Here is a 13,148-nt window from a genome sequence, read left to right on the forward strand (position 1 = left end):
CTCTTGCTTAGACTTGAATACCTAGGGTGATGGCTTGCTTGTACTAGGACCTGGGTAAGTTTGTTAAATAGTTGAGTAAGCCAAGTATTTGAAGAGTTCTTGTATCCTGAGTACAAGTATTTGACAAGTACTGGTGATGTGAGTTTATTCCTACGCCTGTCCTGGGAGTGAAATGAATGTCTTCCTGCAGCTCCCCTGACCACCCTGGCAGTCAAAGTGCCTCCTCCTTGCTGACGGGTGCCCTACGGCACGCTAGATGCTCTGTTGTCCTGATCTCCCAATGCCGTTTTCATTCTTTTCTCCCCAGTACCTGGCACAAAGCCTGACCCAGAGTATTTATGGGATAAGTTAGTGCCAGATGCTTCTGTAATGAGCCAGTGCTATGTCCATGGCCATCTTTCATGATTTACAATTCAGAACAGTGGCTCACACCTGTAAATCCTGGTACTTTGGGAGGCTGAGGCAGGAGGATTGCTTGGGTTTAGGAGTTCAAGACTCTGGGCAACATAGTGAGACCCCAGCTCTATAAAAAATTATAAAAAATTAACTGGGTGTGATAACACATGCCTGTGGTCCCAGCTACTCAGGATGCTGTGGGAGGCTCGCTTGAGCTGGGAGGTTGAGAGTGCAATGAGCCATAATTGCATCACTGCACTGTAGCCTGGGTTACAGAGTGCATAATGATCCCATTCAATGTGGGACCTCCTGGCCCTTCCACTCTAAGGTTAGTGAGGACAGCTGTCTGAAGCAAGTTCTATCTCTACACAGCCCATGTCATCAGGAATCTCAGGCAAAAATCTTCCCAGATTACATTTTTGGACAATTCAGTGTCATATATGGAAAGCATTCAAGAGTTGACAGATGGCAATGGCTCGAACACCCTGTGTATCTCTGCCCATTGGAACCTATGCCTGTTGTGCAGCCCTGGACTCTCACTCTCCTTCCCTCCCCAGGATATCATGTGTCAGCTGGTTAGATATCCACACCGACAGCCCTGTGATGTTGTGACAACTTGGTTCTTGCAGAGGGTTGGCAGATGGTCACCAGGAATGGGGGAGGAAGGGGTGTGACTTGCAGGAAGAAGATCTGGACTAGCAAATAGGGAAGGGAACCCATGTGAGCAACGCTGGACACTAGGACTGAGACGGACACCTGTGCAATCTAGCAAGAAGCCCAGCGTGACCAGTGACACAAATCTATGCTGGGGACCACTTGGGAAAGTGGAAAGCTTTGGTGGAGATGAATGTAGACCATCAACCTAAGTTCAGCATCCTCCTCTAAGCTTTGCAGATGAATCCTACAACAGTCAGCCTCTCCAGACGAAAGAACAGAAAAGGCTGAGAACCCACAGTCTCCTTTATCAGTGTTAAGTGCTAAGAGGAATCATAATACCATTTAGCACCAGGCACAGGCCCGTGCTGTTCCGCCGCCCACTACGGCTGTATTCTGCTGTATGAAAAATCGTGAGACACCAACTCTTTTATGTTTTTGAAAAATTTATTTTATACTCTTAGAAGCTAAGAACTTTGCCACGCATGAACCAAATTTTGAATTAAGGTTCTTCCCTAGTGTATCTACTTCCGTTTCAAATTTTATAAACAAGATTTTATACACAAGAGGTAGCAGAGGAAAATTCCAGTCTGCTTGTTCCAAGCTCAAAAGGTAACTGCACACACCTCAATGTTAGCAGGGAAGGCGGGGCAGGACAGGGTAAGTTTGATGATACGGCGCTCTAGTTCCTAAAACTGATTGTAGTTGTCAGTGACTATGTGAGGACTGCAGGAGAAGTCATGGTGAGATGCCCGCTGGGATGCTTGTTTTCTTTCCCAGGATGCCTTCAGCGGGCAGAATCGGCCATCCTAAGATTGGCCTCACTAAGGGAGCTGCTTGAGAACACACAGCATTGAGTTAATTGTGCAATTCCTGCTCTGTTTGCAGACCATTTTGAAAGGTTTATAAAAACATCTTCATCCAAAAAATTGGCAGTAAAAATGACAACTCTTCCAAGGTAAGCCTGTCATAATTGTCACTGTTGTACATTAAAAAAAGTCATCAGCAGGTTCACTGACTGTAGCTGTCAGAAATCAAGTGGTTACCAGCAAAGTGAAAACAATGGTCACTGCAGCAACGACGTAAGCAACATGAATTGAAGCATACAATATATTCTGTGGGCGATCCTGATGAAGCTTTACAGTGAGGAGAGCAGGTGCTGGGGTGTGGAAGGCGTTGTTTCCATAGGAAATAAGGGGACTAGAAGTGGCGATTTCACTCCTGATTTTGGGCTCCTGAGAGTGCAGTGGCCAGCGATGACATCCCAGCGTGGATCACTGCCAGCATTTCAAGGTCACGTCCCACACAATCTCTTGGTGAGGATGGGGGTGGAGAGAAGGTGAGGAGAGGGTAGGGGAAACAGTAGGACATGAAGCATTCACGAACTCAAAACCAATGCTGGAACATGACATTTCAAACTGCAAGAACATTGGAATTGTCTGAAGTTTGCCACTCGCCTCTGTCTGTTTCTCTAAGGGTACAGTTCTGCTCTTAAGTGCTGGCCCTTCCATCTTCTTCGCGTGTTTGACAAAGGCCATCCCGAGCCTCCAGGAAGTCACAGAATAACAAAGTGAAGTCTGACGGCACAGAAACCCTCACTGTCAGACGATGAAGTGACTGGGCCACGGCGAGAGCACAGCAATGAGACGCCATCTGCCTGGCCACGTGCCCACACAATGCCACAGCAGCCAGACTTTGGGGCTGGCTGCGCCTCTGTGACTTGGCAAATCTCACTGACAGTGGAAACCTGGCACTTCCTAAAGCTCCCTAGTTCTGTGCACGGTGAGAGGAAAATAAGGCAGAACCTGTAACTAAAGGCAAAACAGGGCTGAAAATGTGAGCAATTCAAAATACAAAATGTACAAAATATTTATGAAATACGTGGGTGTCATTTTTCTCCCCCACCAAAAAGGGAGCTGGTATAAATGAATGAATGGTGCTATACTTTGGAAATACAACTAAATAGATGGTTATTCAATTGCTTTATATTTATTTCTGGGAAAATAAATCTTAAACCCTGACTGTCTTTTCGGTGTTAATTAGTCATGTTGAGGAGAAACAATTCTCAAATTCCTTCTCTGCATTAAAATTACTATGAAACTCGCAAACAGTATGTACCAACTCAAACGGTTAACTTCATATACAACCAACACCAAGGGTTTCAGTAATTATGTTTTAAGCAAAAGCAAATGATTGCAGATCACATGATTTAAGACTACAGTTTATTCAATATGTCTCCAAGCATTAAAAAGATAATTTTGTGAAGTCAAACTCAGTAAAATTATATCTTAAAGTGCTTTTATTTTGCTGTTTTAAAAATCTGTTTGGGAAACAACTTATAACTTCTTTAAGTGACTGATGTCAAAGAATCCACCCTGTACTTCTGGAGAACACAGCATTTTAAAAATTGCTCTTTTCAATCCCAATTATATCAGAAAAATACCTTCGAGACCTTAATATTTCCCAATTTTTCATCTTGATCCTGGTAACCTTTCATCAAGATTCAAGCTTATGCATAGGGTTCTCATCTAGACCCATGTGAAATTCTATACAAATAAGGAGACATATTAAATACAAAGGTCTGTGTAAATTGACTTCTTTAACTACAATTTTACAATGAAAAGGAATTTTATCACATATGTTTACATCATTTTAAATTGGATATTCCTGTTCAATGTTACTGCAAGATTAAAAATTTGCCCCCATATATCTAAAAGCAGCTTGCTTTTTTCCTTAAAATATAAAAACCAAAGGAATTTCTTTTGTAGCATTGCAGAGAAAGCAACAGCTTTATGCTCACTCTTGTATGTTCATGTAACAAAAAAGTCTGCCACTGGCTTTATTTCTGAAAATCTCCACAGAAATGTGAATCCACATATAGACCGCACTCCCAGGACAGCTGATCCACATGCCGGAATTCTCACTGCCAAACAGCTCCCAAACCTGCTAGCGGCCTAAAAACGCTTTCCTTGAGAAATATGCGATCCGCCGAAGTCACAGCAGCTTTCCCAGTCCAATCTGCAGGTTCTTCCAAAAGGTTCAAGGATGAAATTCTGACTCCAAGAAGGTAATGAGCATCCAGTATTGTGACTTGACTCCTCTCAGATTGGGCACGTGCCTCTAGGGATCAACGTCATCAAGGTCACTTCTCAACTCGCCAATCATCATGGGAGATTCTGAACCCTGAAGAAAAGAAGAGGAAGCTAAAGTTCAGATGGTTAGAGAAAAGGTTTTCTAAGGCAACTGAATTGTGTTCTAAAATTTAAACATGTCTTTGCCTGGCAATTTAATGCAGTGTTTATGACAGGGTAAGAAAACATGATAACTATTACATCTAACATTTGACAACTCATTATTATGTAAAACATATACATTTCTATGCTCTCATTTAGTCAGTGAAACAACCCAGTGACTTGTCTAAAGTCACAACGCTACTCCACACCCATGTGAGAAGACAGAGCAGTGATAAAGCCAGGAGAGGCATTAGTGACTCCCTGCCATGCACCTGTTAGAGATGGGCTCTGGGCCACTCCTGGGTCTGAAGGCTGCCTCTGTTACCATCTGTGCGGCCTTTGGCTTACACATGTGGTGATCATTCTGAATACTCACTGTGTGCTGTGGGACTCATCACGCTGGGGTGGGGAGGAGCAAGGACAGTCTGGAAGTGACAACCTAAACTGAGTGAGAGTTTGGGGTGAGTAGGAGGGGTCTGAGGTGGAAGGAAGAGAGTACATTTGATAAATGAAATTCAGAAAATGGAGTCGGGGGGTGCACAGGGGCCAGATCAAGCAGGACTGGGTTGAGGATTCTGGCTTTTCTCCTCATAGTAAAGGAAAGCCTTTGAAAGGTTTTAGCTTGTGACCCAGAGGGAAGCAGGACTGGAGGTGAGAGGATCCTTACAGAGATCAGGAGAAGAGGGGCTTAGACAGATGGAGGAAAGGGATGAGCACTCTTTAGAAGGGAGCTGTCTGGGATGACACGGGGGTGCTGTGTGTGAGATAAGGAACACTGACTGAGGGCCAGCTTCGGAGGGGGCAGGGAGCAGGGGCTGAGCACGTTGAGTCTGAGGTCTTTAAGGTATGCCAAGTAGAGAATGTCGAGAACAAGAAAGCTCGCTGTTCATGTCCAGAAATCCAAGGTGAGTGCGGAGAGAGTACTGAGTGTGGGCAGGAGGACACAGGTCGGAGACTCCACGAGCCTTTACTGGTGGCCTCGAAGAGGCTGTACTAGGAAGGAGATGGAGAAGGAACAGCCAGAAAGGTTCGAGGAAAACTATGAGAGAGAAGTGTCAGGAAAGCCCCGGAAGAGAGTGTTTCAAACAGGAAGAGCACCAGGAGCGCCAGAGGATGCTGGGGAGTCAGCTAAGATGAGGTCTGCAAGATGCAGGTCACCTGTCACCCCAACTGCTGAGGTGGAGAGAAGAGGAAGGGAGTCGGGGGAAGAGGCTGAAGAGGGAGTGAGAGATGAGAAAATGGGGAAAGTGAAGTTTAGAGAATTATTCGAAGTTTGGCTGCAAAGAGAGGAAAGAAGGCAGGGGCAACAGGGAGAGGCTTTGACAGAACAAAAGAGAAGCAGTGTGCTGAGACACTGCTGGGTAGGGTCTAGCAGGGAGGGAGTGTTCCGGATACCGAAGAGTTACATGCATGCACACAGGAACACTAGAATGCAACGCTCTGCCATGGTGGGGATGAGCTTTGGGTGGACAGAGGCAAACTTCCCACTGTCACAGGAGAGGAGACAAGAACAGAGCAGATGCTGGGGAATTAGTGGCCACAGGAGCTCTCCTGTGACCACTTTTATTTTCTCTGCAAATGGAGCAGGTGATGAGGTGACGTGTGGAGTGACCTTGGGCTAAGTCACATCACTGTGCTGGGCCAGTTACCTTTCTGTAAAATCAGGGTGACAGTTCCTCAAATGGTGGTTATGAGGATCTGAAAGGTAACACTTAAAAAAAAAAAGACACCCACTACATCAGCAACTTTCATTTAATGGGGCCTATTCTGTACCAAGTACTGTGAAGGGACCACAGAAGAGACCGCTATTAAGGAAGGTTACAGGCTACTGGAAAGATTTAATAATTACAATTAATTACACTGTTCAGTGTTTGCACACAGTGAGTGTTCAATACATATTTATATTCTTTTTCTACTATCATGATTGGTATTAAAACTGTTTTTTTTTTTTTTTCTTTTTTTAAAAAAAATAAACATCAGAATTTTCTTGGACTCCCCTGGTGTATTTCAAGGGCATGGGAACTTTTCTTTCATGCATCCATGTTTCCAGGAAGGCTGGTGAGAGCAAAAGAGGGACTTTCAGTAACCTGGCAAAATAAAGTGAACAAGCTGGAACAAATCCACCTGTGGCCTGTCTTCATCAGGACTACCTGCAGGTTGATTAGGGTGGCTGGCCACAGACACCTCTATGAAGGCCTTGCATTCACTTCATACTGCAGCACTGCTCAGCCCTATAAACACACGGTTAGTGTGTGCTGAGCTGAGAGCACTAGAGGGCAGAGCTGGTGTCTCTCTGGACTCACATTCCAGAGGAGGCATCTTGTTTTCCTGGACTGTGGAAATTCTTTTTGGAAAGCTTAAGAGCAAGGCTGCCCTTTGCACACAAGGACATGCTGACAGTTATACCTGCTGCAGATGCCTGTCTCCGTTCTCATTGGCAGGACTGCTCTCCGACCCATTACTGCTTCCTGATTGCTCTTTTTCATTCAACAAAGCTGTGGCATACGCTAATGTGTCCTGCAAAAGATTCAAATACAAGATGACAAAGTTAAGGGCCATTCAGTGGCGGCAGCAACCACCAGGGAAGACCACCTTTCATTTGGCCTTCTGTGGTACCAGAGGCCTGAGAGTGAGGCCTTCATCACAGCCACTAGAACCCCTCAATCCCTGTTCACTTTTGTGACTAGACTGCCCAACCTGTATGACTTTCCTTTTAGGCAAATAATCTGCACATATTTGCATCAGTGTACACCAATCTATTGTCTTTTCATAGAAATTAAATTGTTTCTTCTGCTTATTTTCATTTTCAACTCATATCTCTCTTCTCAGAGGTTGCAGTTTCTGAGAAACACACTGAAAATCCTCCATAAGGGATTTAAATCACACGAATACAAAAGACGACTCTCACCTGAGCTGAAATGGTTCGCTGAAAGGTTTTTCCAGTTGATGTTTCATTAGAGACATTACTCTGTGGTGTCCAATAATGTTCTGACATCTGCAATGAAAGGTCAAAAATGCCATCAGAGGTGACAAATAAGCCCCTGTGAGTTCACAGCTTCTACCATTAGATATTGAGTCTTAAAAGCATCCAAAATAGGGTGTAAGTCTACTCAGACCTTCCATCACATAAGGTGATTCAAGACCTCAGTCAAATTCTAGACCTCAGTCAAGACCTCAGTCTTACATCATCATCCCTACCTTTTCCCCTATGAAGTTAAGACATATGTATTAAGACAAAATTAATGCATACAAGATACAAACTGGGCCGGGCGCGGTGGCTCAAGCCTGTAATCCCAGCACTTTGGGAGGCCAAGGCGGGTGGATCACAAGGTCAAGAGATCGAGACCATCCTGGTCAACATGGTGAAACCCCATCTCTACTAAAAAAGTACAAAAAATTGGCTGGGCATGGTGGCGTGTGCCTATAATCTCAGCTGCTCAGGAGGCTGAGGCAGGAGAATTGCCTGAACCCAGGAGGCGGAGGTTGTGGTGAGCCGAGATCGTGCCATTGCACTCCTGCCTGGGTAACAAGAGCGAAACTCCGTCTCAAAAAAAAAAAAAAAGATACAAACTGTACCAAATAAACGTTTGAAATCTGAAAACACTTTAAGGTTAGTCTCCATATTCAGTTTCAGAGACTTTTCCTGACAAGATGTGCTATTATTGATTCCTGTGTTGCAGCTAGAAAGATTCAATGTTCAATTACCTTCTTCTGTAGCCACTGCACAGCCCAGCTCCAGTGGTGGGAATTCTCCTTGAAGTACTCCTTAGCTGCAGGACACCTGGTGACCGAGGAGATTTTTGTTAGCCAAGTTCTTTCTTTGCAAATATACTTGTTCCTAGTACTTCTCTATTTTGAAATGTAAATGCTAATTTCATTAAAATTCAGTTGTCTTTATATTTATGATTCTACTTAAATGGAGTTCCGAGAGTAGTCAAATTCATGGAGACAGAAATTAGAATTGCTTCCCCAGTGGCTGGGGGAAGGGAGGAATAGGGAGTTATTCTTCAATAGGTACCGAGTTTCAGTTTCAAAAGATGAAAAGAGTTCTGGAGCTAGATGGTGGTGATGGTTGCACAACAATGTGAATGCACTTAAACTCACTGAACCATACCCTTAAAAATGGTTGAAATAGTAAATTTTATGTTATATACATTTCATCACAATTAAAAAAAAAGAACCTTCATTTTGCACTCAATCAGCCTGTGTTCAAGTTTTCGCTCTATGATCCTAGGCATGTCACTTAAACCACCCATGATACGTGATTCACGCCTGTGCTAACCGCCTGAAGTTGTTATAAAGATAAAATAAGATAATACAGGCAAGGTTCTTGGCACAGTGCCTGGGTTCACAAACACTCAGGAGCTACAGGTGTGAGAGGCTATTTTGAGGTTGGAACCTAGAGCCTGAAGAGCTGGTGGCTGGGTTACACTATTGAGAGACCTTGAGTTGAAGCTCATGAACTCTTGCTCTTAAGGCTTCCATATCTGCCCTGATTCCTGACCTTCTGACATAGGGTCTGGTGGGTGACCTTTTCTGGGATTCTTTAAGATATGCTACTCTTTTAATACTCCCCCTCATAGTTTTTTGAGCTCATTCTAATAGGGTTCTGTACCTTCCAAGCAAGCATGCCCTGACTGAGTCAGATTCTCCAGGTATCAAAACCGGGCACGTTTTTCTTCTGGTCATATTTGACTTGTAATTAAAACACCATTTCCTCCCTGCATTTAAAGTTGGCACTTACTTTTGAGCAAGAGTGACAAGAAATTTAACACACTGGTAGCAGCGACTGCTATCCACATGATTACTGTGGTGCATCAAAGCTGAAGGAAGAGAAGAGGACATTGTAACAATAAAGCACTCAACTGAAAGTGGCTCCAAGTAACAACAAGCTCTCTTGTTCTAAGAATTGGCAAACTATTTTAATAAACTGATAAGGAACAACTTAACTAAAAGCATGGCAGTGACTGACTTAACAGAATCTCCAAATTCTAATGGGTAGAAAGACACACTACTTTAAGTATGTTAAAAAAAAAAAAACATACATGGTGCCACAAGTTTGACTTTTAGGAGGACTGAACAGGAACAAAACTTTTTACTGCCTGATTATTCACCTCGAGACTTTTCCACATGCCATATTACTGACAGTAGTTATAACACTTTTAATTTGATAAATGAAATTTTATGATACTAGGGTCAGTGCAGCAATTATCACGTGGTCTGTGTTTTAGGGATTTAACCACAAATAGGCCAGGCATGGTGGCTCCTGCCTGTAATCCCTGCACTTTGGGAGGCCAAGGCGGGTAGATCACTTGAAGTCACGAGCTCAAGATCAGCCTGAGCAACATGGCAAAACCCTATTAAAAAAATATAAAACTTAGCAGGGCTAGTGGCATGTGCCCATAATCCCACCAACTTGGGAGGATGAGGTGAGAGGATCACTTGAGCTCAGGAGCCAGAGGTTGCAGTGATCTGAGATCAATGTCACTGTATTCTGGCCTGGATAACAAAGTGAGATCCTGGCTCAAAATAAAAAAAATAAAAATAAAAAAAATAATACTTGGTCCTGCTCTTGAGGAGTTTATAGTTTTTAAGTTCCAGAGAGCCTGTGTATGGTTCTGACTAGAGTACACCATTCCAAATGGTGGCCTGAAAAGCTGAAGCTACAAAACTTTTTAGTTTAAATCTCCTTTCTACCACAAAAGGAGGCCCTAAATCTCTTAATACATAGCAAAATCTAAAATAGACTCAGATTAGTGGAAATACAGGTAAATGGTGGAAGCTGGCTAAAATTATTCTTAACTAAACCTTTTCTAATAAATAGCTCAGGAAAGTCAATTGAGCCTTCTGAAAAAGAAAGTCCTGCCAAAAAAACTTAAGAGTATACAGTGAAAATATGATTACGCTCAAACCATAGGTAAAAAGACATTCACATTTCATGAGCCTGACAACATCCTGAGTCTCAGGTTTCAGTTTTTCTCTCCCCAGTGGCTACAGAGTACATCAGGGAGTGGGCATTAGCTTGTTGAATAAAGTTCACAGCACTCCTGAATCCTACCTGATCTGGTAAAATAATGCCAAGCTACACCTTACTGACTAAAAGTAGGAGAACATGTAGGGTGAGAAGATCCCTGGGTGTTAATTCTTCTGATCAGAATGAGGAAGCCCAGTGGCCCTGACCAGATTTGTACTGTATGAGTCACTGTAGATCCACCGAGAGCAGCAGGTGGCAGAACTGGCCAGAACAATAGACTATCCACATATCTACTGTAGACATTTGTGCATAAGGTCAGGCATACTTGCCTAGTAATCCATTTTCTGTCTCAAACACAAATTTGACTCGCTCTACTTGTATGGGATCTTCAATAACCTGTGAAAGGAAGAAACAAAAGTTAGTAAATGAAATAAGAAGCTTGTGTCGTAGCCATGGGTGCTTTTTAAAATAATTCTATTCAAGAGATTAATTTAGTGTTAAACAACAACAACAACAAAACCAATACAGGACAGGCACAGTGGCTCATGACTGTGATCTCAGCATTTTGCAAGGCCAAGGCAGGAGGATCACTTAAGGCCAAGAGTTCTGAACTAGCCTGGGCAACAAGTGAGACCCCGTCTCTACAAAAAAAAAAAAGTTGGGCACAGTGACATGTGCCTGTAGTCCCAGCTATTTGGGAGGCTGGGGCAGAAGGATCATTTGTGCCCAGGAGTCTGAGGCTACAGTGAGCTATGACTGTGTCTAGCCTGGGTGCCACTGCACTTCAGCCTGGGCAACAGAGGGAGACTCTGTCTCAAAAAAAAAAAAAGGGTAAGAAAACAAAAACCCAATACAAACCAGTATTACATCACTGCTAGACATCTCAAATATATCTTAAAACTAAGATAAAAAACTATTAAGTAATACTTAAAGATCCGTTCATTTCCTACATATGTGTTGCTATCAACTAGATCTACAGTTCTCTGTGGGTTATGAGGACATATACTCTATGATCCTAAGGATAAGAGGTTTATGCTTTAACTTGCTTACTAAAAATGTGAAGCTTTGCTATCAGAGCTGTATTTCTAGTTCTTAGTACTGAACTATGCATGGTATATAAACTACCAATATACACAATGTTCATCTGCCAACAAAAGTTTTGACAGATGAACTATATATACGTTTGTTTGTTGTTGACAGATTAACAATACACAGTCCTACCCCTAAGGAGCAATAATCTACCAAAGGTTGTAAAAGCATTAGAACCAAAAGGAGGTAAAGAACTTGAAAAGTAAGCTTTTAACAAATGGCACCCACGATGTCTTTTCTTACTCAAAACTCTTTGTTAAATGCCCAGTCTGTGCCAAGCCCTCTATGAAGTATAAGGAATCCAAAGGAAACCCAGGCCCTCACTCTCTACGGAACCTCTGGACCACACTCATGTAACTCATAACCAGTCACCAAATCCCACTGATTCTCTTTCCATAAGACCTCTTGACCTGTCTGTTCCTTGCCCCACCACAGGCCCTGTTATTTCACACTTAGAATATTCCCAGACCCCTAAATGCTCTTCCAATTCCTAATCTTGTATCCTTCTTTAGCCCATCCTTCAATGTAACTGCCAGAGGATTTTTTTTTCCCCCTGCTACTCATACTTCTGAAACTGGAAAGCATCCTACAATTGGTTACATTTCAGTTTCATAGCTCTTAAAAATATTTTCAGTAGTACATATATATAATCAATAGTGTCTGAGATTCGATGATAAACTGTAAAGTCAGAAATTCACCTCTGAGGATGACTGTAAAGTTTAACCCTAGCAACATCTGTGCTAACACAATGCCTTCTCCACTGTGAGGCCCTGGCAAGGGTTAACCATCACCTAGCACTCCCCTTCACTCTGCACTACAGCTGCCTGTGTACTTATCTCACTCCCTCACTCAACTTTGAGCTCCGAGGAGGTAGTTTTACTACTGCTCACCTCTAAACCAAATGTATTAAATACGTGACTGACGTGAAGAAGACTCAATAAACGCAGACCAAATGAATGGAAAAACAATAATGACATAATTTTTTATTTATAAACACTTGTCGACTAATACATTCCTAAATAAAAGTGAATCAGAACAGTTATGACTTACCAATATTTCATGAAGTAGTTGGAACGTATTCTTTAACTCATGGGGTGGAGCCGTTTCTAGCTGGTTCTGAAATATTTTTTAAAAGCATAAAAATTTCAGTGGAAAAGATAATAAACAATGCTAGATTCAAACCCTAGTTCTATCACCATCTGGCTGACCTTGAGCAAGTCAATTCCCCTTTCTGGGCCTCAGTTTCTCAAATGCTAAATCTGGAACTGAAATGAACAACCTCTAAGGTTCTTCCAGCTGCAACACTCTGATACTTCACTATGAAATTAGGAAGGAAGAAAGAGAAGAGATTTCAAGTCACTAAACAGATCCGATTTTACATATGTCCATATGCTAGCATGTTTTCCAGAATATGCTGGTAGAGCTACAAGTATACAAATGAGAAGCTGGGTGCGGTGGCTCATGCTTGTAATCCCAGCACTTTGGGAGGCTGAGGCGGGCAGATCACCTGAGGTCGGGAGTTCGAGACCAGCCTGACCAACAATGGAGAAATCTCGTCTCTACTAAAAATACAAAAATAGCTGGGCATGGTGGAGCACGACTGTAATACAAGCTACTTAGGAGGCTGAGGCAGGAGAATCGCTTGAACCTGGGAGGCAGAGGTTTCGGTGAGTGGAGATTATGCCATTGCACTCCAGCCTGAAACTCGGTCCAAAAAGACAAAAACAAAACAAAACAAAACAAACAAACAAAAACAACAGATGAGAATACTGAGTTAAGGATGCTATGAACGAAGTACCTAA

At 42.8% G+C, this 13,148-nt stretch overlaps 1 protein-coding gene across 3 annotated transcripts in view; it reads right to left on the reverse strand.

Moving 5' to 3' along the window:
- Positions 1 to 1,478: 1,478 nt before the first annotated feature.
- The window catches only part of USP24 (ubiquitin specific peptidase 24), a 160,402-nt gene continuing 148,732 nt past the window's right edge, over positions 1,479 to 13,148 (reverse strand). For all 3 annotated transcript variants that reach the window (XM_010350843.3, XM_039473839.2, XM_074380874.1), the window contains exons 62-68: positions 12,397 to 12,462; positions 10,587 to 10,653; positions 9,028 to 9,106; positions 7,989 to 8,064; positions 7,192 to 7,278; positions 6,690 to 6,800; positions 1,479 to 4,233 (exon numbers count right to left, since the gene is read on the reverse strand). In XM_010350843.3, coding sequence (XP_010349145.2) covers positions 4,171 to 4,233; positions 6,690 to 6,800; positions 7,192 to 7,278; positions 7,989 to 8,064; positions 9,028 to 9,106; positions 10,587 to 10,653; positions 12,397 to 12,462 — 549 coding nt within the window. In that variant the 3' untranslated portion in view covers positions 1,479 to 4,170. The remainder of the gene's footprint in view (positions 4,234 to 6,689; positions 6,801 to 7,191; positions 7,279 to 7,988; positions 8,065 to 9,027; positions 9,107 to 10,586; positions 10,654 to 12,396; positions 12,463 to 13,148) is intronic.

The sequence above is a fragment of the Saimiri boliviensis genome, chromosome 11 (assembly GCF_048565385.1).
Source record: "Saimiri boliviensis isolate mSaiBol1 chromosome 11, mSaiBol1.pri, whole genome shotgun sequence".
Lineage (NCBI taxonomy): Eukaryota > Metazoa > Chordata > Mammalia > Primates > Cebidae > Saimiri > Saimiri boliviensis.